This window comes from Coloeus monedula (assembly GCF_965178545.1).
Source record: "Coloeus monedula genome assembly, chromosome: Z".
Taxonomy (NCBI): domain Eukaryota; kingdom Metazoa; phylum Chordata; class Aves; order Passeriformes; family Corvidae; genus Coloeus; species Coloeus monedula.
Window position 1 is genome coordinate 69,603,898 of NC_138822.1, and position 26,981 is coordinate 69,630,878.

The 26,981-nt window shown below is 38.5% G+C and overlaps 1 protein-coding gene across 2 annotated transcripts in view; it reads right to left on the bottom strand.

Moving 5' to 3' along the window:
- Positions 1–1,059: 1,059 nt before the first annotated feature.
- Positions 1,060–26,981, bottom strand: part of PARP8 (poly(ADP-ribose) polymerase family member 8) — a gene marked incomplete at both ends in the record, with an annotated part of 124,762 nt that continues 98,840 nt past the window's right edge. The window contains 12 exons of one of the 2 annotated variants that reach the window (XM_082302243.1): positions 1,060–1,162; positions 1,773–1,857; positions 5,267–5,336; positions 6,275–6,351; positions 8,360–8,429; positions 9,351–9,423; positions 9,590–9,702; positions 10,419–10,467; positions 10,769–10,836; positions 12,148–12,213; positions 13,873–13,998; positions 20,036–20,128. In XM_082302243.1, coding sequence (XP_082158369.1) covers positions 1,060–1,162; positions 1,773–1,857; positions 5,267–5,336; positions 6,275–6,351; positions 8,360–8,429; positions 9,351–9,423; positions 9,590–9,702; positions 10,419–10,467; positions 10,769–10,836; positions 12,148–12,213; positions 13,873–13,998; positions 20,036–20,128 — 993 coding nt within the window. The remainder of the gene's footprint in view (positions 1,163–1,772; positions 1,858–5,266; positions 5,337–6,274; positions 6,352–8,359; positions 8,430–9,350; positions 9,424–9,589; positions 9,703–10,418; positions 10,468–10,768; positions 10,837–12,147; positions 12,214–13,872; positions 13,999–20,035; positions 20,129–26,981) is intronic. The other variant, XM_082302242.1, reaches the window with a different exon arrangement.

The window sequence follows — 26,981 nt, forward strand, 5'->3', positions numbered from 1 at the left end:
TATCTGTGTTGCCGTCCTACTCACTTGGAAAAAACAGTTGTAAATTTAAAAGACAGAGATATTTAAATTGATTTCTTATCGCTTAGAAATTAATTAATAAAACTATTTCACCAAGACAAAATCAGAATTTTGCATTTGTATATATTTTCTGATGCATCAACAACCAACTCAGCCATGTAAAAGCCTTAACTCAGCACATACTTTAAAATGTGAATAAATTTAATCACAGAGCAGTTTCACTGAAGTTAAGATGCAAACATTAAAAAACTTTGTTGATTTAATGAAACTGTAAAATCTAATATATAAAAACCAAAATTCTAAAAAGGAAATTAACAGCTTCAGGATTGCCAGGGTGTTTCCTAGGCTTGTACAATTAAAAAATGCAACTGAGCTCCTTAATGGGTAAGACAGTGTTTCCAGAGAAGATAAAGAAAGCTGAACATATACCATCACATTCATTTTGCTTTTTTTCAAACAGTAAATAAAAAATGCATTGTCATTTTCACCTTTGACTCTAAATGCTAGCTGCATTTGTGTAAAATAAAAAGAATCAAAGATAGCTGCAGGTAACCAATCTCTTCAATTTTACATGTTCCAGACAGTATTTTATTGTGTTTTAATACGAGAATATTTTACTTATTGCAAAGTATCCTGCATAACACAGGTGCTCCGCTATAAAATCTTCTCTCTTACTTGTAATTCAGTCATTCTAAATTTAAAATACCAGTATACAGTACTAAAACTTCCAATTGAAGTTTAGTATAAAAATATCAGCACAAAAGTCCTTTTTAATGTCTGTTTATTGTGAGCAACCCAAATGCCTGTTTAATTATTAACTGTTTTAGTATAATAATAGACTTTGCACCCCTACAGTTGCTAATTGATACCATCTCAGGTATTTTGATGAGATACGAAATACTAAGTAAGAAAACAGTAAGTATTCAAATGGTTAATTTGCTAGTATAATAATAATAAATTAGTTTTTTGCATCTTCTTCAGTTCAAAATCCAGCTTTGAGACTGAGGAAGGCTTCACATCAATTAAATAAGAGTGGTCCTTTTAACCAGTAGCAGTTTGATTGCCAATGACTCGAAGAATCTCTTTATGAATGTTTGGTTCCTGTGTATTTATACTTGTATCACCCACTTGACCATCTTCATAACTAAAAAAAAAAGGGTACAGAAAATAAAATCATATTAGTGTTTTACTAATCTACATAAAAACATCAAAAACTCTCATTCTCTAAGTGCTTATTCCATATGTTAACACAGTTCTATTGAAGTGCTCTGCTGTGCTTCATCTTTATATGCAGATTCTGAACTCTGGAGAGTGGGAGGTGGTAAGGCTGAAACCCTGAGGCTGAATAAGCCACTAGGACCCCAAGGGGACAAGTGTTAGGTGAAAGGGGGAAATGCTCACAGCACAGACAGGAAGCCTTTAATGAATTCCTCAGCTTAAATACACACAGCCAAACAGAAATTATGTTTTACAATACATGCATAGACTTAATATAACATGAAGTAATGCCTCTGAATAGGAAAAATCATTAACTCTCTGTTCATTTATACTAGAACAAGACATCTACTAAACCCTTGTCACTAGCTTATCCATACACCTCTAGCACAAGTAAGCACAGTGAGAGATAAAAAATGAAGCAAGTCTTAACAGAATTAGGAAGAAATGTCTTTTATCTACTTTAATACAACTATTGGAGGGAACATGAGAAAAAGGTCTAGTATAAAGCTGAATGTTAAGAGAAGCTTTGTACTCACACAAAGAAAAATCTTGTACACACGTGATCCGTGTTGGGAACTACCCATATCTCCCCATGTTTGTGCAGATCAGGTGAGGTTATCACTATCAGAGAAAGAATAAATTTCACAGTGATGAAAACACACCTGGAAAACACTGTTCTAAAAGATTTTGGGTTTTATACATTTTAAATAGGCTTTTGGGAATGTGCAGCTTTCCCCTACATGTCTCTGGTGCAATGCAGATTTTGAGTTGGCTGCTAGTACAAACAGGAAGATAAACTTGATTCCTGTTTCCAAAATATACTTTTCCAAAAACACAGATGCTTGATGTATGGGAGCAAGTCGTTAAATGGAATGTAAACTTAAAAAATGCATTTACTAAAAACTGAATTTAAAAAGCCATAGGGCTGTTAAGGAGGATCTGAGACATCTAATCAGCATTTGGAACAGATATTTGTGTTTGATGATGGCTGATCCAAAACCAAGACAAAGTATTTAAGACAAAGACTGAAACTGCTATATGGCGAATTTGGGATGTGCAATACTACCAAATATTTAAAACAAGTAACCATAGCAATTATGACTCAAGAGGTTCAAAAAGCTTGCTGAAACTTGCTCCATGTATTTGATGATAGGCTGTTCACCAGCAGAATGAGAACACAGGAAAGAAAGCTTTTTATTGCTACCTAGAAGCTATACTATCAATCTGCACTTGAAGCTATCTAAATGCATTTAAAGAGCATCCTTCTGTGTAAGTTGTCCAGCTGTGGGACGAGCAGGTTCGTGGTGTGGTGGGTGAAGAACTGGCTGAGGGACTGAGCCCAAGGGTTGTAGTGAATGGGGCTACATCTGGTTGGTCACACCAGTGGTGTTCCTCAGGGCTCCATTCCAGGCCCAGTTCTGTTCTGTGGATTTATCCACCATCTGGATGCAGCAGGTGAATACACAGTTACCAAGCATGCTGATGCCAAACTCGGAGTTGTTGTTGAATCTCTGGAGGGACAAGAGGCCTTGCAGATTGGATTGAACAATCACTAATGGGATGATATTTGACAAGTCCAAAACCTGAATTCTGCACCTGGGATGGAGTAACAGCAGGCACAGGGATAAAGTGGCAGAGGAGTGGCTGGACAGCTGCAGAGGGGGATGTGGGGCTGGCTGGTGCTGGGCTCAGTGTGGGTCAGCAGTGCCCAGGCAGCCCTGAGGGCAAACCCCCTCCCAGAGCACTGAGCATGGCACAGCTGGCACAGAGAGGGGATGGTCCTGCTGGGCTCAGCCCTGGGGCAGCCTCAGCATGGGCCCTGCTGGGCTCTGCAGGTGGAGAAGGATGGGAAGGTCCTTCAGCACATCCTGAGGAGGGAAACAAAGCCGGTGGGAAGGCCGGAAAACATGTCCTCGAGAGTGGTGGTGGGATCTGGGCTTGTCTAGTTTGGAGAAAAATAGTGAGGGGTGACCTTGCTGCTCTCTGCAGCTTCCTGAGGAGGGGAAGGGCACAGGGCAGTGCTGAGCACCTCTCCCAGGTATGCAGTTACAGGATGTGAGGGAATGATTCAAAGCTGTGCTGGAGGATGTTTAGACTGGACATTATGAAACATTTCTTTACTGAGAGGGTAGTGTGTTGGGTTAGACTGGGGTAGAGTTTACTTTCCTCCAAGTAGCTGGTATGGGTCAGTTTTTGGATTTGTGCTGAACAGCGTTGATAATACAGAGATGTTTTTGTTATTGCTGAGCAGGGCTCACACAGAGCCAAGGCCTTTTCTGGTTCTTGTACTGCCACACTCCAAGGAAGCTGGGGATTCATGGGAGGTTGGGAGGAGACACAGGTGGGACAGGTGACCCCAACTGATCAAAGGAACATTCCAGACCATGTGACATCATGCTCAGCACATAAAGTGGGGGAAAGAAGGAGGAAACGGGATACATTTGGAGTGATGGTGTTTTGTCTTCCCAAGTAACCTCTACACGTGATGGGGCCCTGCTCTCCCGGAGATGGCTGAACACCTGCCTGCCCATGGGAAGCAGTGAATTAATTTCTTTGTTTGCTTTTGCTTTACCTATTGAACTGTCTTTATTTCAACCCATGAGCTTTCTGGCTTTTTACCCTTTCGATTCTCTCCCCAGTCCTGCCGGGGGGGAGTGAGGGAGTGGCTGCGTGGGGCTTGGCTGCTGGCTGGGGTTGAACTGTAACAAGTGGTCAAACCCTGGAACAGACTTCCTACAGAGGGGTTGGTGCACCCAACCGGTCAGTGTTTAAAGGACATTTAAACAATACCCTTAATAACATGCCTTAACATTTGGGCAGCCCTGAATAGGTCAGGATTGGACTTAGGTGACAGTTGTAGGTCCCTTAAAACTGAAATAGCCAGGTTTATCTTATCCTAACACTAACATAACTGCATGCATATTCAATTTTGATACCATTTGTTCCATGAATTGAAATTTTTAACAAATATTTTTTGTAATTTATTTTACATAAAATCTTTATTAACCACCTCCCCTAAACGACCTTCTCTACATAGAGAAATGAATATGAAAGCCACAAAATGCATTTACCAAATATTTAAAATTCACCCATATAAAACTGGTAATCCATTAGTAAGTGCAAAGAAAGAAACAACATGTATGAAAAAGTCCTTGTGAAAGATGTAATTTACATTTAAAAATTCAGGCATTAAAGGCCAAGTAATTAATTTTGTTCCTTATGGAAGTTTTAGAACTAAATTTCTATTTTTCTGTACAGTTGAAATTGCATTTTCATGTTGACTGACAGATCCTTAACCATGTACAGCTGAAAGCTTCTATTTTGAAATAACACATTTTCCACCTTCTGTCTTAATTTTCACTCTTTAAAACAAACAAATGCTCCAAATGAAGGGCAAATTGAGTTTAATATAATTTCCAAGACTAGTTCCTAACTACCGGTGCAATTCTTATTCAAATGTCACAATTTGTTCTCAAAACCTGCTGAGGTTTCACTAGTTATTAAAAGAACAGCCAATTCTTTCAAGAATGACTGTACTCAAGCATTAGATTTTAACTTCCCAAAATTTCTGAAGGAAACAAAAAGAACATACTGGTTGCCAGATGATCAGTATGTTTGTCTGAACAGTAAAAGATTATTTGGAAATTCTATATGAAAGGTGTTTTCTTCTGACCTTTATGTGTTTAAAGCATTTTGCAAGAGCTTGAAAGAAGTCAGTGCTTCAAATAAAGGACATGACTTGGGTTTTCTTGATGGCTTAGGAATATGATCACATTTGAAACACAGATCAGATGAACAGTCACTATGTGTATATGACACTCCATGAAAATTCAGCATGTGCTACAGGTTTTGTTCAAAGAGGGGAAATGTTCTTAGTGAAGTAAAAAGGTCGGCTGTTCAGCAGGTACTCCTACACCTGCCAGTAGTTTCTTGCCTAAACAACCAACTAAAGGTCTCACTGATTTGCACCCTGTAATTTGCACACCCTGTGGCCATGACTAAAACAGTTCCACAAGGGCTTTCAGCTTACCTTCACATAAGGCTATGCATTTTAAGTTACGGCTTTGCAGGAATTGTGACTGCTGTCCTTTCTTCTGTGACTGAGATGTAAAAATGTGAGAAAACAGAATTAGTGCAGTAAAACAAACTGAGTGAAAAAGCAACAAAGGCAACAGCTGCTACTTTCAGTGGCTTATTAATGAACAAATATAGAGGCAGTCTGTCTCTTATTTCTAAATGTAACAGAATTTATAAAAAAACCCCATTTATATTATTATTATAGGAGGGATTTGAACTCCTTCAAAAAATAGTACCTAAAATTCCTAATTATTACAGAATCAAAAATGTGATCAGAAATATCAGTGTTATCAATAAAAAAATTGGTATCAGAAAAAAAAAAAAGAAACCAAAGGTGAATTTAGTCACCAATTCCTTGGTCACTATCCTGATATTTCATTGGCCTTCCTACTTCTGAGAACTTTTGCTGGGACATGCCAATCTATCTTCAAAGCCAAATTATTCTGTAATTTTCTATGTGTTAATCATGGAGACAGATGTTAAGATTTCTTTCTTGAAATTTAGCCCTATGCATAGATGCTGTGTGCTTGCTTTAGATATAGCAGAATTTTAATGGTTCATGAATATCATGAAAAATAAAAAGTAACTTGCTGTCAATTAAATGCTGCTCATTTCCCAGGAATAACCACTGTCAATTTATTTTGCATCATTTTTCTGGAAGTCTAAAACTCAGAAGGCAAGGGCTTGCTAAAGGTCATAACGCAACCTGTATTTCATTTTCATTCTCTTCCTAAATTCTTCTACTTGGAAAAGAACAGCACAAGATCTGCAATATGCCCCATAAATTTTTACTAAAGTAGTTGGGCTGTATTTAATATTTGCAGTCTCTGAAGTTGTTGATTTCATTCAGTGCAATAAAACTGGTAACTTGCACAAAGGGAATAATAATACCTCTTTTTCAGCTACTAAGTTCCCACTAATAAAATCCACAAATCTTCCAGAGATGGTTGATGTACCATACCTGTGATGTATTACTGCCCTTACTGCCTGAAGCTGGTTCATCTTTAGCTGACACCTTCTGCTGCTTCTTGTTCATCCCTAGGAATATTAAAATCATGTAAGATACCCTGGCCTATAAATATCATAAAAAGCAGAGTTAAGTATGAGAACGGAAGGGGCAGCACAGTGGGAATCACAGTCCTTTGCATGGCACTCAAAAAGCTAGTTAACTCTGTCACAGAGTATCACAATATAAAATCCTGTAAATTACAGGTACCTCTGCACATATTGCAAAGACGTTAGCAAAGTCAAGTTAGCATTAAGTAGGTGCAAAAGCAGATAAACCTGAGCTTAAATGCCCCTGCATTCAGATCAGGAATGTTCTTATGTAGTGGCTTAACTGGCTTGTAGGTCAGCATGTCCTGAGTCTACTTGACCCTACTCACCCTGAAGTAGAAGTCTGATTTACTGTGGGTGGGACAGCAAAAATCACAAGAGAAAGAACTTTGGATATTCATCTTAGGGACTTTATGGAATTTTTTTAAAAGTCTAATTAATTTTTATGAATAGGCAATTTAAGTTTTAAAATATACCTTGGTTTGATCCCTTTATCTACATGAAAAATATTAAATAATTTGTCAGTCACATTTGATCCAGTTTCCAGCCGAGAAATTGAAACATCTACATTTGTGCCCTAGATCTCATTCATATCCCTTAAGTTGGTTTATATAAAATTCCTGTGTTGTATGATACTATGGGCTTCCTTGCATTTCCAGCATCCTGTATTTCATACAATCATGAAATGGTTTGGGTTGGAAGGGACCTTAAAGATCATCTCGTTCCAATCTCACTGCCATGGCTAAAGACACCTTCTGCTAGACCTGGTTGCTCTCAGCCCCATCTAACCTGACCTTGAACACTTCCATTTCTTGGCACTTTGCAAATACAGACTGAATTATGGGGAAGTCTAACTCTTTGAAGGAACAGGATGTGTAGGACTCTTCCATGGTTTTTAATGGCATCAAGGATTACCCATTTCAGTGGAACACAAGTCTCCTTTCTGGAGGAGACAGGATGGAAGGGGCCAAGACAAGGCAGAGAGAGGAGCAGTAACACACTGAAGTTGACAAAGCAATACTGTCCAAAAAGACAGCCAATTTGTTACATAATGATACTTCAAACAGCACTTTTAGTGAGTCCTAAGGAGCTTTCATACTCATGTAATCTCTGAAAAGCTAAAAATGCATCTAGAGATAATTATGTTGAAGTTCCGCAAATAGTAGCTCAAAAGGCTGAGCTCCTAAACCATGACCTAGAAACACTGAGTACCAGAAAGCGTAACTAAAACTCTCAGCATCATCTACATGCACACAAACACAAATTAAGCTATATACCTGCACTTTCATATGTGAGGAAGTAGTAAATACCACATACCTAAAGGGGAAAGTCACCATATTTTAAAATCCCTTTAATTTCTCAACATACACATTTATGTGTCTCGTTTTTATTATGCTTCTGCTTATGATTTAATTCCTATATGGAAAACTCTGCACAACTCACTTTAGGATTCACTAGTGGGAGAAATTATGTTCTTTCTTGTCCTCAGGCTAAAATAAACACACTGAACTGCACTTTCTATGTAATCCTGACATGGTGATATTTGGGAATACTCTTAAATATACAGGGTTGAACATGTCTGTTGATGAATACTTGTTTTTTCAGATCAGGTCATAAAAGACCATGAATTCATAGGTGAAGTTAGATGGACTTAGGCAGGTATTGACAAAAATCACAAAGATGGATTTCAGCTGAATCATCAAGACCTGCTCTACTACACATAGCATTCACTATTAGCTAACATTTACTTCAAAAAAGAAGTATAAGAATTCTAAGCACCTTCAACAATATGGAGAGTATGTAAAAAGGGAGTTTTCTAATTTATTATTTATATTAAAAAAATATTAAAAAAATATTTTCTCTTTTTTGAATAAATCAAATCACAGTTGACAAAAATAAAACTGAATACAGTATTTTAAACAGTAAGAAAAGCAGTAGAGTGAGATACACCCCTATATTTCTCCAACTTTAGAGTGATTATAAGTATCACCTGAGTAACCAAATGATATGCTTGACAATGGACTAAGGTAGATTCCACTTCCAAACATTGCACCATGCAGCTGAAAAAGAGCAGAGTGATTATTTAGCATTAATTTGGTTACCTGGAAAAAATGATAATAATTACAGGAACAGGTCATAATTCATTTGCCCACTGTACTAATTTATTGCCAGGTAATTAACAGTATTCAAAGAAGTCTTTTAAAAAATCATGCCCATATTTTAGTTATAAAACTGAAATATATGCATATATGTCCTGGAAACTATGTCTAGATTCCCAAACAGAATTTTACTTAAGGTTTATATATAAAATTGTGATTTCCGTTTTTAACTCTAATATTCCTATGGAGGATGCCTACAAAGAGTGCTTCTGTATGTGACCAAATACACCCTGGGATCCTCTTCCAAGGTACACGGACTCAGCTCTGGGGAGAGCTGTCAAAACCACAGTGTTAAAACACTCTGCATTAGAGCTCCCCAGTCACTCTGTAGTGCCTACTTTGCTCTGCAATAGTGGTCTCCTGATGGTTCAGTCTGAGAAGTTTGCAATAAATCCCCTGTGGCCAGCACACTCATGCTTCCATTCCCAAAGAAACCAGAGGAGCAGAGAAAGTGCTGCAAACCCCGTTCCTGTAAATCTAGTATGTTTCTGGATCCTTTGACACGGAGACACTTCAGGCCGCTCTAACTTGCACTTCCGACCACTTTTAAGCAGCACCGAGCAAAGCCTCCTGGAGGTGCTGCTCTGCAATGTAGAACTGAGACACTGATTCCAGCAAAGGGATTTTCTAGATGTTTTAGCAGACATATTACTTCATCTTATTTGCATCAGAAAAGTACTTTTTACAGGAAACAAGGTGGTATTTGAAATCATCCATTTTTCCACCTATACGGCTACCATATGAAACCCCTTGAAAACTTGCCAAAGCTAGTATGTAATCAAGCATGTACAGGGTAAGCTAAAGTCTGTTTTGCCTATTTACCTGCAGCCTCGTATTGGAAGCAACAACTAAGCCGTTCCTCAGGATGGAATGCCAATTTTCAATGTGTGAACCACTGAACAAAATAAAAAAGAAAGCGGTAAAATTCACAGTGTAAAATGCAAAATGACACCAGAAATCCTTTAAAACAGTAGACTCACAGCTGCAAACCTCAAATGCCAGAACCAAAAAATAGCATGGCATTTCAATAACCTTTGGTTATTATGAATATATGTACTCACTGAAATGCAAAGGTACTCCCGTAGAGATTTTTAGCAGCTCGGAAATTGGATTCTTTGGCTGGTGGACTGCTGAGAAGAAGGAACTGGTGGGGAGTGTGCATAAACTTCAGTTGCTGGAAAATGTAAGAGTGCACATGTGAAAAGAAGTTGATCAATATGAAAGTACTGTATTTCCCTGATGGAAATCCTTAAGGATATCATGCTTTTCCACACAATACATGACTGCGTCTAAATATTACATGAAATAAGTTGAAACTGGTCTCACTTCCACAGTTTCCAGCTGAAATCAAATAGTAAAATGTTTTTCAGTTTACGAAACATATGGAAATTTTTGAAAATAGATTTCAGTTTATGAATGGCTCTAATAATTAAACTGAACACTTTCATCATGGTATTCTGATCAGAGCTGGCTTTGAATTAAGGTTATTTGTAAGGCTGCAGATTACTACACCCTTAATCAGGATTACTTGTAAGTGGATCTCCTCGTACATCGTGTTTGTGTGCACTACTTTCTGTACAATTCTGTATCTAATATTCTATACAGTAACAAAACAAAATGTGATGTCTTCTCATCTATCTCAGATGACTACAAGGTAGACACCTGTATTTGAGCTACTCACATCAAATAGGCTTTTTATGAACATTATTCCCTCGACCTATTTTAGATACTCACAATTCTAAAAATTGCGACCTGAAACTTTCTTGACTATTAGAGTCCACACAATCAGTTTGAATGCAGACACCTACGTTTTGCTAGTAAACTCCCACCTAAAATGCTAATATAACCCATAAAACATCAGAAAATAATAGCGAACCCACAGACACTTACCCTATTCACCGGTAGCTTCACAATATGTGATCTATTACTAGAAATAACCCTAAACCAAGAAACAGACGTATTAGACACAGTAACCAAACTGAACTTCTTAAAAATGTGTTATGAATGTCTACCACAAAGCACCCCGCTGCAGGCCTTTAAACGTATCAGATGGAAGTAGGCACAACCTTAATTAGAAAATGAGATCAGAGGACCCAGATAAGGTCCAGAAACAGTCCAGAACAGCTGCAGTTGAAAATATCAACATTAATTATTAGGGTGACCTTACACCAAATTACACTGGTCAAGTGATTATTCATTACAAATGGTACTTTAATAATTATTATCTCAAATCTTCATACCACTGTAGAAGAGGATGTGCAAGAGGGTCTTGTTTATCCATCTGCTTCTTTATTTCCAAGTAGGGTGCCTGGAAAAGAGTAATTATGTTATTTCTAGGTTGAATTTTTATCTTACATTGCCCATGATTTCATCTATTAAAATTAATTCATGGGACTCATTAGTAGGTTTAAATCACAGTTTTACTGATATACAACATAGTAGAGTTATAAATGTCTTTTGACAAATAGAATTAACAGAGCAACTATTTTCCCTGGAGTAAAATAATAAGCATATAATTAGCATCAAAATGACTATATTATAGCAAACATAGGTGATCTCAGGGAGAACAGAAGAAGACAACCATTTTTGTTTGGCTCTTGATTAAGAAATTGGACTGGAACTTCACAAAATTAAGTCTCACAAAGAAACCCAAAATAATCCACTTCAGTATTTTTAACAGTTTCAAGGTATAAAAATACCATGTCATATTATAATTTCTTTGAAAACCTGTCCTGATTCCAATCACAGTGTGAAGCACCCCTTTAAAAAACTTACTAGTCCAAGAATTATTTTAACATTTAAAAACCCAAAATAGTAATTACTTTTTATTTTTAAAAGACATGATAAGGAATCACAGAAACACCCAATTTTTTCAATTTTTATAAGATGTTATACAAATTAACAAAAAAATGTGAATTTTAGTTTTCAGTTTATTTTATTCCTCTCCATACATTCTTCATTCAAGAATCCCAAAGTATTTTGTGAATACACACAGAACAAGAATTGAAAACTGTTGAGAGGATACATTTATATTGCACTTGGAAAAGCAAGATATATGGAACAGATTTAAACAACCAATTATAACCAGGTGGTTTTTTTGGGAAAGGAGTGTAACAATAACCAGAAATATGACCAACAGATATGCCATGACAAATAATATGAGATTAAATCCAAGAGACCCAACTTTCCAAGTCCCCATCTCTACTCAGTTGATTGAGAGTTTTGCTATAATAGAAATAAATATCATGTCATTCTGAATATCATTCAGAACACTGGCACAAAATCAATTTCTTCTGCTCTGGAAGTAAAGGTCTTTGGCTTTGGTATTTCCAGAAATACAGCAGTTGGTGATTACCTCATTACAATGTCCCATTCTGCTGTTATTATCTCTTATTTAAACTTCAAAAGATCTGAGTTCTAGTCATTACTTTTATTTAACTGCCATTATGGCTACTCTAGGTTTGTTATTTTGAATAAACATTTTAATATTATTAGAGTTATATAGGAAAGAGATGATACTATTGACCATTGACTTCCCAACCTGTCACAGGCAGGCAATATAAACAGCTTTCAAGTTGTAGAAACAGTGATTAAATTAGGTAAGTACTTTTAAATTCACCTGTGTCATCTCTCTGATGGAAGTGATACTGTCCAATGCTTTCATGACTCGGTCATAGTTCTTCTTCTGATGTAACACAAAATACACAAATAAGTTCAAAGAATGTTAGTCTTTGGGTCCACAAAAAACTGTATTCTTTGAGTGTGTATAAAACCAAAGCTAGGAAGAATGTTGGGCAAATCAATTATTTCAAACATTTCCAACCATCAGCTTTCTTCCACCTTGTACACCAACTCTCATTCATTGTCCAGGAAAATTCCTTGAAAAAATCCTGTTACGATCTTTTTTCTTTGAATTTCACTGGGATCTCCAAAACACTCCAAAAATCAGCTCATTTTTAAACAAACATTTGTAACTAAACACAGTTATTTGGACAACATGCTCTTGAGATAAATAATGCAGTGACCCAAACAGATTTTAAATGAAATGAGTATAAACAGATGTGTTTCCTTTGCTAACAGCTCTATAAAACTTCATAGGTGCTTCAGTGGTCCCTCTGCCTGACCCTGATCTTTGCTGACCTACTGCTTGGGAACCACTACCAGACAGGTCCACCTGTCCTGAGTGAACAGGCTTAACAGTCTGTGCTTCATCCACTCCACATGACGTGTCACCCCCAGGAGCTCCGCTTTTCCCCATCTTTAGGTCTTGCCAACACACTACGGAACACCTCAGCCTCTCCTAAGAAAGAACTCCTGGCTAGCTGGTCTTTGTTCAGAAAGAGTGAAATGCACCCCAGTGCAAGACATGCCAAGTTCTCATCTATGCCATGGGGAAATGGCTTAAAGGAGATGGAATATTCACAGCTTGAGGGCTTCCCTAAAAGGCAGCATTGGGAGCCCAAGGAGCAGGCAATGCAAGCACAGTTCTTTACTTCAATATTGATGCTTGTACAAAACTTAACTGTCAACATCTGGTAAAATTACATATAAGGAAATGACTGCTTGCAGTGAGTAAATGAGATGACAGCAATGACACTTCTAAGAACGAAAAGATGGACTGGAAATCCCCTGGCTAACATGACCTGTATCTCTCAAAGGCCAGCTTTCCTTTTGCGTCCAACATGCGCAATGAGTGAAAGACACTTAGAATATAAAATTTTGCATCTAGAATTTGTCCCTTAGGAAAGTTTCTCGGCTTTAACACAACCTACAGTTTTGCCATGGTTTAGGGATGGTATTCTCCAATTTAGTGTTCCCACTGAAACCAAGCACTGCTCACTCTCCACTTCCCCTTCCCCCTCCTCCTTCCCCTTTCCCCCTGCTGGGACAGAGAAGAGAATTGGGGGGCACAAAGGTAAAGATCAAGGGTTGAGGTAAGAACAATAAGCTGGAAACAGCAATGAGATAAGAAAACCAGCAACAAATAATATCCAACTGCTCCCTCTCCCAAGCAAAAGGGGAACCCTTTTCCCTGGAGAGACTCCCTTCCCCCTGCTCTCAGCACTGATGTGAGGTATAGAATAATTTCCTGGTCTTAGCCATGCCCAATTCTGGCTACTGTAAAAATTAACCCTGTCCAGGCCAGAACCAGGACAAGTTTATATTCAAGTACCTTTTCAGAGACGATTAATAAAAGCCACAAAGTTTTGAAAACAGTCATGCTTCTGTTATACTCTAGAGCTGCATCTTGTAATAAAGGAGACTCCTCCATAAGAAGTCTTTGCTTTGGAACCTCATGTATGACTAAAACCAAGCAATGACATAATTAAAGGCAACTACTTACTCTGGGGTTAAAGGCCAGCATCTGAGGATCATTAGGATCAACTACAGAAGGATATGGCTCAAAAATGACAACTTTCCTAGGTGACTCTAATGCAGACCGACACATGGATACTAACAGATCAACCACCTGGTGATAAAGAAAGACATATTCAAAAAGTTTATTCAAAATATATACTTTTATATTGTATAATTATATTATACATATTTTTATGTTATACATATAATTATATATATTATATTCCAGTCTGCTTTTTTTTACACATTATAGATACATCATATTTCATTGTTACCTACACTGCCCAAACTGTATTATCCACAGGAGATAGTTTAGGACTAAATTTTTTCCACTGACCTCAACAGGGTTTGGGTTCAGCCATGACATATTATTCCAGGCACATATAAATAGGACCAGTATCTGGTACTAAAAGTATTACAGTATCAAATTCATTGAAGTTCTGCTTTTTCTTGTGCATGTGTTAATTCCTCTAAAATTTATTCACTAAGGAAATGAGGTTGTGCTGGTTCTGTGTATCTCTGTATAGAGATGCCAGTAAAAATGTTGCTCAAAACCAAAGAATGGTCTGTCAAATTTGTACCACTTTCTGCTCTTCTCCTGAAGACTGTAATCACAGAAACACTTGAAAACATTGCTTCTGCTAAGGCCAGAATACTGCAATGATTTAACAGTCATTTGCACAGCTCACACCAGGGGATCTTCTTTTTCCCATCCTGTTGTACAAAATTACAACACTTCTTTGAATATCTATGATTTTCATGATTTTTGCACAGGATTGTGCATGTAATGTGCACACAGATACATATTCATGTGTGTGCACATAAGCACGTACACCACTTAAGACACAGATTCCCATGTAATTATTTCAAAATACGTAATTCAGAAGTTAAAAATAGAATACAGCAACAACAAACATGAGAGAATGCAGCTTTCTGGCAGCTGTGAAATATAAATCCAGCTCATAATGAAATTCAAAATTGCTACATTAAAAAGTAGCTGCAGATTAACTCATTTCCCCATTTTTTCTGTGCTTCTGAAAACATTCCTGTGTGAAAATAGACTTTTCCATGAAAGAAAGAAAAAGCTGAGACAAGCTGGAGTTAGTAGATATCCCTGGTTCCTCCCACGACTCCACATGGATCAGATCTCATCTCACAGCTCACACTCTTCTAGAAGATTTTGTACATCTGCCACTGTATCTGATCATTTGGATGGAAAAAAATTACGGTCCTTTAGAGAAGCAGAATGAAAATAAGAACAATGATGAAAGGGAAAAAGAACTGCGCTGTGGTGAGTCATACAGTTGCCGTTTTCCTCCTCTGTTCCTTCATCATGAATGGACAATTTTCTCCATCAGTTTTAATATATTCTGTTGATTCTAGTTACTAAATATCTCACATATATTGCAAAATGAAATTACTTAAATAATGATCGCTTCCCCATTGGTTCCCTAGTTACTTTCCAGTTTATACTATCTGTATGCGTGATGAATGTTTCAAAATAGGGCATATGGACTAGCATTTACAAAGGAGACCAGCAACCAGATCAGGCAGCAGACCTACCCCTGTGTAAATGTATTACTGTGAAATTGAGCATTCACCCTGCTTCTGAGAAGCTCTTCTTAGTCTACAGTCACAAAACACTACTAGGGAAGAGCTGTTTGAGTCCCCAGATCTCTTAATGCAGAGACTCAAAGCTGTCTTGCTTTATGATTTGCATGATGGAATACTGCCTTAAAACTGGCACAGTTCTACTCAGAACACAATCCCCAAGCCCTCCTTTAAACAAACTGTTGACTCCCAGATTGTTTCCAAATCTGCTTTTTTTTCACATCTGATTTCTTCTGATTTCACTGTTTTGAGTTGATGCAATGCAAAACAAACTGCACAGTGAATTTAATAGAAACCTTATAATAAATACAGCCTTGCATACGCATTTCTTGGGGGAAGTGCTGTGGATCTAGCAGATGTCCTTGAAACTGAGTGTGAACTCCTCCTCCTTAATTGGAGGTACAGAAGTAAGGATTAAAACAGTTTCATTAGGACAAGACAACATGTGGTGATGACAATTCCTCTTATGACATCAGTCCCTCAGACAGTGCCTCTCACTCTCAAGAGACTTTTCAAGTAGTGCGAACTATCAAGAAATCAGACATCTAATTTTCAGGCATTTTGACTACATGACTAATACAAGGTAACTTGAGTTCAGGCTGGAAAGTTTTAGACAGTAGCACCACTTATTATTAAGGAGAAGCCATCAGATTATTTGGAGTAGCAAAGTAGGGTTGTACACCTTAGGAAACTAGCTGAAAGCACAGAAGAAGAAAACAGGATGTGATTTCTAATGACGGGAACCTGTATTTAGGCTTCTTCACTAGACAAAATGATTTGGAGGAGGATTAATCAGACAAAATGTGAATGCCTACCTTTTACTAGTCAGCCTAAGCTTGCTAGGCTGTTGGAGAAATAACTACTGTGCTGATAGTCTATGCTATGATTCACACTGTCCTAAACTAATGACAAAAAGAGCTCAGATGGATCAAACTCTAGAACCAATGAACTGTTTCTGCAAACAGGAATGAGAGGCTAAGCCACATCCAGTAGAGTGAGCTGGTTGCAATGCTATCACTAAAGTGAAACTTAGCAGAATTTAGCCACCTAAATAATAAACTATAATAAATATTTTCCCCAATGGGACAATAGACAAAACCCCTCATCTCTTTTAAGCACTCTTTAAGGTTGTAATCACTTCAGAACTCTACAGCAAAGCTCTGTTAATGTAGAAGTACCCCACAGATCTAAAGCAAGTTCTGCATATGCCTGCAACGGTGATACCTACATAAAACACTGAGTGAGAGCTAACCAGGGCCACCTCTCCTCTATTTAGTTAGTTCTACTTAAAAAAGCTTATACCTAATTCTTTCCTAGTTTTAGGAAAGTGATCTTCCAGCTGTTCAAAGAGTTATTCAATAGGAGCCCCTGTGAAACTGCTTTCAGGAACGAGGGAACAGATCAGAGCTGGCAGATCTTTAAGGATGCCTTCCGCAGAGTGCAAGAGCTCTCAATCCCTATGTGTAGGAAATCAGGAAAGGAAGACAAGATGTTGGCATGGATGACTTCAGACCACCTGGTAAGACTAAGAGGGAAGAAGGAAATGCACAGGCCGTGGATGCAGGGATAGATATTCTGGGAAGAATATAGGTATATTGCCCACTTGTGTCAGGATGGGGTGAGGGAGGCCAAGGTCCAACTGGAAAGGAACTTGACAAGAGATGCAAAGAATAATAAAAAGGCTTCTGAAGGCATGTGAGCCAGAAAGGGAAGGTCAAGGAAAGTGCACCCCTCTCTGAACACGACTGGCAAAATGGTAATGGCAGACAATGAGAAGGCTGAGGAACTTGACAGCTCTTTGCCTGTCTTCACTGGCAGTCTCTCCTTCACACACCTTCATCCTTGAGTGGATGAAGCTCAAGGCAGAAAGTAGGGGAAGCAAAGTGCTTCCCACTGTCAGCAAAGATTAGATTTGAGAGCCCCTGAGGAATGTGAACATAGAGAGGTCTATGGGAGCTGATAAGATGCATCCTAGAATCCTGATGGAACTGGACAACAGAGCTGCCAAGCTACTCTCCATGCTAACTCAAAAGGCATGGCAGTCAGATGAAGTCACAAATTACTGGAAAAAGGGAGACATTGCATTTTAAAAAGCGGTAGAAAGGAGGGCCCTGGAAACTACCAACCTGTCAGCCTCAACTATGTGCCCGGGAAGGGCATGCAACTGACCCCCCCAGAAGCTGTGCTAAGGCACATGAAGAACTAGGAGGCAATTTGGGACAGCCAGCACAGCTTCACTGAGGGCAAGTCCTGCCTGACCAACCCAGTGGCCTTCTGTGATGGAGTGACCATACTGGTGGACAAGGGAAGGGCTACAGATGTCATTTATATTCTGTAAGGTCTTTAAAACAGCCCCCTCCAACATCCTTCTCTCTAATCGGAGAGATACGAATTAGATGGATGGACAGTTCTGTGGATAAGGAATTGGTTGGACGGTTGCAACCAGATGGTAGAGGTCAATGTCTCAGTGTCCTGATGGACACTGGTGATGACTGGCGTTCCTCAGGGGGCAATACTGGGACCAGTACTATTTAATGACATAGAGAGTGAGATCAAGTGCTCTCTCAGCAAATTTGCAGATTACACAAGCTGAGTGGTGCAACTGATGTGCCCAAAGGATGGGATGCCATCCAGAGGGAGCTGTACAAGCTGGAGAAGTGGGTCCATGGGAATCTCGAGGAGTTCAACAAAGCCAAGTGTAAGGTGCTGCACCTGGGTCACGGTAATCACTGATACCAGCACAGGCTGGGCATGAACAGACTGAGAGCAGCTCTGCCAGAGGGACTCGGGGGTGCTGTGGGTGAGAGGCTGGACACGACCCAGCCATGAGCACTCACAGCTCAGGGAGCCAAACGTGTCCTGGGCTGCATCCAGAGCAATGTGGCCGGAAGGGGAGGGAGGGGATTCTGTCCCTCTGCCCTCATGAGAGCATCCCTGAGCACTGTGTCCAGCTCTGGGATCCCCAGTGTAAGGAAGACCTACACCTGCTGAAGCAAGTCCAGAGGAGGACCACAAAAATGATCAGAAGGCTGGAATGCCTTCCTGATGAAGACTGGCTGAGACAGCTGGGGTTCTTCAGCCTGTGGATGAGAAGGCTTTTGAGAGACCTTATTGCAGCCTTTGAGTACCTAAAGAGGGATGATAAGATGGGGAAAATCTTTCTAGCAGGACCCACAGTGATAGGACCAGGGGTAAAGGTTTTAAACTAAAGGAGGGAGATATAGGCTAGATATAAAGAAGATTTTTACTGAGAAGGTGGTGAAACACCAGCATATGGTAGATGCCCCATCCTTGGAAACATTCAAGGTCAAGTCAGACAGGGCTCTGAGCAACTTGATCTAGTTGAAGTTGTCCTGGCTCTTGGCAGGGTGTAGGACTACACAGGTCCCTTCCAACTCAAACTATTCTGTGATTCCACGATTTTAAATGTACATGCAACATGTAAGTGCCTGAATTAAAAAAATTAAATTCTCACAGGACTCCAGGCTGAGGAAGAGGTGGGGCTTCATCTGCACACCTCTTTCCATTTCTTATAAGTCTAAACTGTCATCCCAATGTTTGGTATCAAGATGTAGCAAATACAGCCCTCCAATGGTCTTGAGACGTCAGATGAAGAGCTGCTGATCCGATTCCACAGTCATATACTCAAGTCAGGAAGCTGGTGTACACTGTTGCAACTTTCTTCCTTTGAGGATATGCTCATGGTTGTATTCAGGCATCTACCTGAATAGTTTACTTCCAGTGGCTAGACTCACTAGTGCTAGTTAAAGTTAAAAAACCTGAAGGTTTGCTCTTCTAAAAAACCCATGTTGCTTACTGTGTAGAAGCACAGTAACCAGAAAATTGGAGACAAGAGCACTTTGCCTTAAGATGTGCAAACTTTTAACATAAGATCTTAAGGGGACCTTAAACATAAGATCCTTTAACTTTCGTTTTTAATGAAACATTAGGTTAGTGATTTGGAAGCACAGCTTAAAACATTTCAAGAAAACACTGATAGGGCTATAACTACATCAATAACTGAATTTAGAGTCAGGAAGCACACTTACATTAAATTCCTGATCCTTGAGAAGAAGAACCCTATGTAGCAATATCAGTAAGGACTTTCCCACTGCTATTTGATGAATGAAACAACAGATGCTCAGTGGATCCCTGCATCCCAAGACCACGAACAGGAAGTAACTTACTAATTGCATGAGCATCGTAATGGCTCATTAGGTGAAAATAAATGTGAATTATCTCCAAATTACAATGGCTGCCTTTATTAACAACCCAGGTGACCTAATTGAATACAACAGGACATGAAAACACAGTTACTCTAATTACATGGAAGCAAAACAATGGAAACACCTCATTAGTACTGTTTGAATACACTACGCATAAACCAGTGCATTTACAGCTATAACACAGGACAAATAAATAATACTTACCAAACACTACTCATATGGTAATACAAGTCAAAACACATACTGGAAGAGACTGAGAAGACTGAGTAAACTACAGAAAACCAACACATATTAAACATTAGATAATCCTACCTGTGCCCCAGTTGCAATTTCATCTGCAGCTTCGTTCATCACTCCTAATGTTTGAAAAGCAAATACACAGAGCTCCCGTTCACAAACAGTGGGCTATACAAAGAAAGAAAGTTAATTTTGGTTTTTTTCTACTTTTGAGTTCTTACTTTCAGCATGTTGTACCTACAACAAAACCCCCACACAATTAATGCTAATTCTTCATATTTTAACTGCAATTTTAATTTTAAATAATTAATACGTATCAATTATTGAGGAAGATACACTAGAGAAACATATTAATAACCTGATGATCAAGAGTGAAGAACTCTAAAACTCCTAAGTACTCAGACAGGCTAAATTTAAAAGAAATCCCAGCACAGTCACAAAACTAAAATTATAGGCATAGTACCCAAACGTTTTTAAGACTATCTATCAGAAAACTTCCTACATAATTAAATTTAATGGAGAACAAATCCAGAAGCTAATGGAAGCAGGTTTAGCCTTCATAGCTTCTTACGCTGTTCAGAACACACACAAAACTCTGATCTGAAAGAGAAATTTCTTGAAGAGGCTATTTTTAATTTTTGACAATTTAACAAATTATTGATAAATTCTAAGAAAATTCATTATATTTTTACAGCATAAACACTGTATTTTGAAGGGTACTTATTTTAAGAAATAAAGGTACCTCCATTCTTTTTTCAGGTATTAAACAAATAAAAGCCCCTTGTTTTTGAACCAGGTTTTGCCTATTAAAAAAAATAATTCACAATGTCATCACAAATAAAAAAGCTTTATCTAAACTACATATTGAGTGAGAACTGAACATTTTGCCTTCATAAAGCAAACAAAGCAGAAACAAAAAGGAACACAGCTTTACATAAAGAAAATAAGAATGTCTTCACGGGCTTCCAAACTGTTTACAACCCTCACAGCATCTCCATCTTATTTACTGAACGATAATTAGAGGACCAACTTTTTAAAGGCTCAAGTAATATCACACAATGAATTGTTATAAGCGTTCAAAATGAACACACAGTTGAAAGAAATACAAATTAAAACCTTCCTTAAAACTACCCAATAAACACAACTTTTTATGACAATGTTGAAAACAATCAAAAATACTTCCTGGATACTATTTATGTGAATGTATAGTATTAAATTCTAGCTCACTGAAACTTAAACTTATCTTTGCGATACTGAACTTTTGTAACTAAAAGTTCTGAGTCTAGCGATTACAACAATTACTAAAGCATTTGTTGTAGTAGGCTTTGAAGTTCAAGCCACTGCCTCTACAAAGCACTTGCAGAAATGAAAAAAAATTAATTAAGTACACAAAAAATCCCCTAAGATTTAGCTGAATTCTGTTTCAGACAACAGCTTTGCCAGTAATAAGCTGTACTTGTAGTCACTTGTTTTGCAACACTTAAAACATTAATTTGCTGGGTTTCAAAGACTCAAGACCTGAATAAACATCTGAAATCTTCTGGATACAAACTCACTCCATTTGCTTTACAAAAGCTATCATCTTTCAAGTCTAATAATGTCACCCATTTGATTTAGTTTATCTGCCATGTTACATTGCATTAGGCAGCAGATTAAGCCAAACATGATCAAACTCACTGTGCCATGGCAAGCTGGACAAGAGGTACCTATTATTGTCATTATTCTTGGGTTTTCCACATTTAGAGGATGGTTAAATAATTTTTTCAGTTGGGAAAGCATGTCAGCACTACCACTTTAACCATAATAATCAACAGCATACACAGACTTCCTTTATTTAAGGGCAAGGAATAACTCTGGAATAGCAGAGCAATCTAAATCTGTCATGAAGAAAACTTTTAAGAAAATACTTATTTTTGATATTTACAGTCCAAGCAAAGTAAGTTATCCTGAGCCTTAACGATTGCAAAGGGAACACAGGACTTGTCACCTTTACTCTTTTTCCTGCCCCTCTGTTATGATCCCAGAAGTGTCTGAGCATCTGGAAGAGTGAAGTCAGGAAAACAGCCATTGCACTTATGCTTGACATTTGAAAGGCCCTTTTTTTTTTGTCTCAGGCTGATACTAGAGAACTCTAGATAATGAGGAAAAGCAAGACAGCAGAATTTCAGCCCTGAAGTGGAACAGAAACTTCTGTTAGGGTCTATACAATTCTTCTCATTTTATGTATTTGATGAACCTTTCTGTCCCCTATATACTTTGCCAATACAGTACAACGGGGAAACTAATCCCAACCCTTCAGCTAGAGGGACAATTCAGAGTCTGTCTTCATATATCTAGCCTGGATGCCTTTTAACCCACACTACAGTCATTCAAAAAGCACTTCTGAATACTGTTTCTGAAATTTGTTTCAATTTAACAAAATCAGATGTTTTTAACTTAAATTTCCCACAAGTGTTAGCAGTGTTAGTGTTATTTAGCGTATTCCAAGAGATGTTGGTATGGCCATTTCTGTGTCCTCTACTCCAGTCACTAGTTAAGCTCAACAATTTAAACTGTATAAATCCCTACAAAATGAAAACATTAGCTTGGAATTAGGAAGCAAATGTTTGAGGGGGGTCTTGTTTGTCACACACTGTGACTTCCTATTCGCCTTTACATTTCCTTATTTTTGTTTCGCCTGCAATTCTGCCTGCTAGAACCAATGAAAGCATATGAAAACTAAGTTAATAAATCAGTTCTAGAAGGCAAGAAAACCACAAGCTTTACCGGGAAACTGGGATTCAAGGCTGCTCTTAGTCTGCTGTTAATGTTTTGCATGTTGACAGTGTGTTTCCCTCTATGGTGTCCACTTTTCTCTTGTTATAGGATGTGAGCCCTTGGGACAGGAACAGTATTGTTCTGACTTCAGATCATAAATATGAGAAATGCCCCTAGCCACACTAGACAAACAAGAACACCGCCACTAACACATTTATACTACAAATTATATTCCCATGTCATCTTTGGATACTCTTACTTTGGTTCATGTATATGTAATATTCAACAAGCTGAACTTTCTAAGAACTTTTGTGTCTGAACATGAAATATAGATATGTTCTTACTGATGTGGAATTCACATCCACAAATGTACAGATTAACCACCTTTTCTCACATTACTATTTTCCATTGTTTTTGAAGGGAAAATACATGACAAAATAGGGTTTAGACACTTAAACATGTATTTCTGAATATGAATTTCATCCTAGGTGCACACAGTGTCACAGATTACAACCACCACCTTGAGGACACAAGCGCTGACAGGCTGGGGGACTTTGTTGTTCACTTCCTGAAGAAGGCAACTGTAATTCCTCTCACCAACACCAACCAACTGCCAGGGTCTCGCACAGACTTTATTTTTTTCTCTTGAAAATAGAAAATTAACATAAAGCCATTAGTTTTCACCGAACTATTAGCTAAGTGAAGATCACTGGTGCTGAAATACTATTAGGAGGATCATTATTCCAGTGGGGAAAATCCAGAAAAAAATAAGACATGGGCAGTTAACCTGAGACTCCAAATGCTTGGTGACAAAACGTAATGACAGAACCAGAAAGCATCTTCTGAATGTTTGAAGTTTTCAGACTTTTCCTTTAGCCACCCCCATTCTTTGCATGATCAGTAGCTCCCACCCAACTGCTGCTGTGGTGAAAAAAGCACAGAGTTCCCATGTGTTACAACGCAAATGTCACTTCTTTCTGCAGTGACTGAGACTGGCAGACACAAACCACCTACACACTATGATGTATCCTGGTTCCTGGACTAATACACTACCTAAAATATTTTGTAGACATTCTTTCTATTTGAAAAAGCTGAAACTTTCACAGTCTGTATCAATCTAGCAACTTTTTAATGTGGGCTGCAGCTGTGCTCAGAGCTTTCCTGCATCCTGAGGGATATCACACAGACACCAATGAGGCTAACATTTATCTGACAGGAGATGCTTCAGGGAAGGCTCATTGCCTCACGCACAGCAAATGTAATAAATGGTGAAGGTGAAACCATTAGTGACCATTCCACTTTTCCTAACAAAAGCAACAGACACGGAAACAAAATGGAACTTCAAATCTCTGTTCCATTTCCTACTTTCCACCATGCCAACTCTTAGTTTTACTGTAAGGTAAACTCTCTGAATGGTGTCTCACATTCATGTGTTACATGGAACACACTGCTCAAAGTCATGGGAGATACCACAGCTGCAATCTGATACAACCTGAAGAAAGATGAGAGTAGACAGTGGCTGAGTAAGAAGTGTCACTTGTTCTGTTTGGTTTTGTTTTGCCTGGTTCAAATTTTATTTTCTGTGTTTCTTGGGGATTTTTTCTGCATCTTACACACTTTTAAAAATACATATTTTTACTACACAGATATAGAAATAAATGCTGAACAAACAAACATTATAGAATGCTAGATGGGCAAGGTGCACTTTGGTAAGTTGTTGGCAACAGGAAAAGCTATACTGCAGTCATTTTACTCTGTCAGTAAAACATAAATTGTTTGAAATCTATTCTATTAAAATACGGGTTGTAGCTGGAAAAGCTTTTTTCATAAAAAGAGATAAAACCAGCCTATATTGTGGAGTAAGGATTAGAAAGACCACAGTGTTATTCCACAAAAATCTTGGAATTACACAAGCATCTTGGCTTAACTCCAGTCTGACTAAACATATTTGTAAATTTAACACTTTTCTCCACAGTTCAGTGATGTTTTTTCTGTTCAAGAAATTTCCCAGGACTAAGCAGCACACTCTTTCTGAGACATCAATGCTTCTGTGTTTTCAGTGGTGTCTTAAGACTTGCATTTAAAGCACAGAGAAATCCAAGACCTCTTCAAGTCAAAAAGAACCCACTTAGGGCAAGATTTCATTCATAGTAAATAAAACATAACTGGGCACTTTGGGATGAAAAACATTAAAAAAAATGTAGTCTTACTAATGGAAGAAATGTATCAGAATTACAAGACTGTGCTTATTTTTACAGCTAAATAATAACATTAAAAATTACAAATATTGCTTTACAGTATTTTACTGTTCATATTTTATGGGAAGAATATTAAACAGCAGAAATGTCTGCACCAGAGTACAAACTTCAAAGAAACTAGCTGTAGTATTTAAATTTGTTGATTTTTCACTAATTCCTCCTTTGTTCTATGGAGGGCTCAGTCTGAGGTTTCAACACAAGATGGCACTCTAAAGAGTGTTTCTTCTTTACTGGGGAAAAAATACTGATACACAGATGGTCTTTTAATTACCTTATTGAATATATTCTGAGGTTTTTTTGTCCCGTATTGTCTCACAGGCCTTTAAAACCCATTCAATCATGCTGTTCTATCAGTGGCTTTAGTATTTGCAAATGAGGAATTTGGGAAAGTATAGAACAGCAAGAAAGACATTAGCTTTACCAATTACACTATGTAAAAATTGAGTAAGATCGAAGAATTACAGAAAGGCTGAGGTTGGCAGGGTTCTTCAGAGGTCATCTAGTCTAACATCCTTGCTCAAGCACGGTCACCTGGAGTCAGCTGCCCTGAACAGACAGCTTTTGAATTTCTCCACAGATGTGGACTCCACAAGCTCTCTGGGAAACTTATTTCCATGCTCAGTCACCTTCAAAAAGCTGAAAAAGGTAAAACGTGTTTCTTGGTTTTCCACTGAAACCTCCTGTGTTTCAGGTTGTATCCTCTGCCTCCTGTCATGTCACCGAACATCACCATAAAGGGCCTGGCCTCATCCTTTTTGCACCCTTCCTTCAAGCGTTTATAGACCTCAGTAAGATCCCACCTGTGCCTTCTTTTTTACAGGCTCTCAGCCTTTCCTCCTATATGATGTGCTCTAGCCCCTTTAATTATCTTAGTGACCCTTCAATGAACTTTCTCCAGCAGCTCCATCCCTTTCTTCTGCTGAGGAGCCCAGAAAGGACACAGCGTGCCCTCACCAGGGCTGCGTGCAGGAGCAAGATCAGTCTCTCCACACACACACAGAGAATTCTACTGCTTAATGTAGCCCAGGATACCATGAACCTTCCACACCACAAGCGCACATTGCTGGCTCATGTTCAAGCTGGTGCCCTTTTCTGCCCAAGCCAAGCTGCTTTCCAGCTGGATGGCCCCAGCATAAACTGGTGCCTGGGTTTGTTCCTGCTCAGCTGCAGGACTTTACATTTCTCCCAGCTGAACTGCAGGAGGTACCTGGCAGCCCACTGCTCCAGCCTGTCAAGGTCACTCTGAACAGCACTATTGCTCTGGAGTACTGCACACTTCTCCCATTTTTTTCATCATCTGCAAACTCTCTGAGAATACACCCTGAACCATCATCTAGGTGATTAATGAAGGCACTGAACAGGACCGGATGCACTACTGACCCCTGGGGTACACCGTAAGTTGCCGACCTCCGAGCAGATTTTACCCCACTGAACATCACACTCTGGGCCCAGACTTCCAGCCAGTTTTCAGACTACCCACCCCATCTCCTAAATCAGCCCACGCATCAACAGATTGTCTAAAAGGATCTCACAGCACACACTGCCAAAAGCCTTACTGAAGTCCAGGCAGACAATATACACTGCTCTTCCCTCATCTACCAGACCAGTCTCTTCCTCACAGAAGTTTAATCAAGTCAGTCAAGTATGAATTCCCATTGGTAACTATTCATGATGATTTTCTTGTCCTTAATGTGCCTGGATATAGTTTTGAGGCTTAGCTGCTTCATCACCTTCCTACAGATCGAGGTGAGGGTGACCAGCATGGAATTTATCTGGATCCTCTCCTTCTTGCCCTTCTTTAAGAGAGAATTGACATTTTCTTTCCTGCAGTCTTCAAATATGATATCACATTTTTATTACACTTCTTTTAATCAAATCCTTAAATATAATAACCACTTTTGTTAATGACTCATGATCTCATCACATAAAATGTTTGTAATAAAAGTACATGCTGAATTCCTAAAACAACTTATTTCTCTGCTATTACACCAGCAAAACTGTTGCAT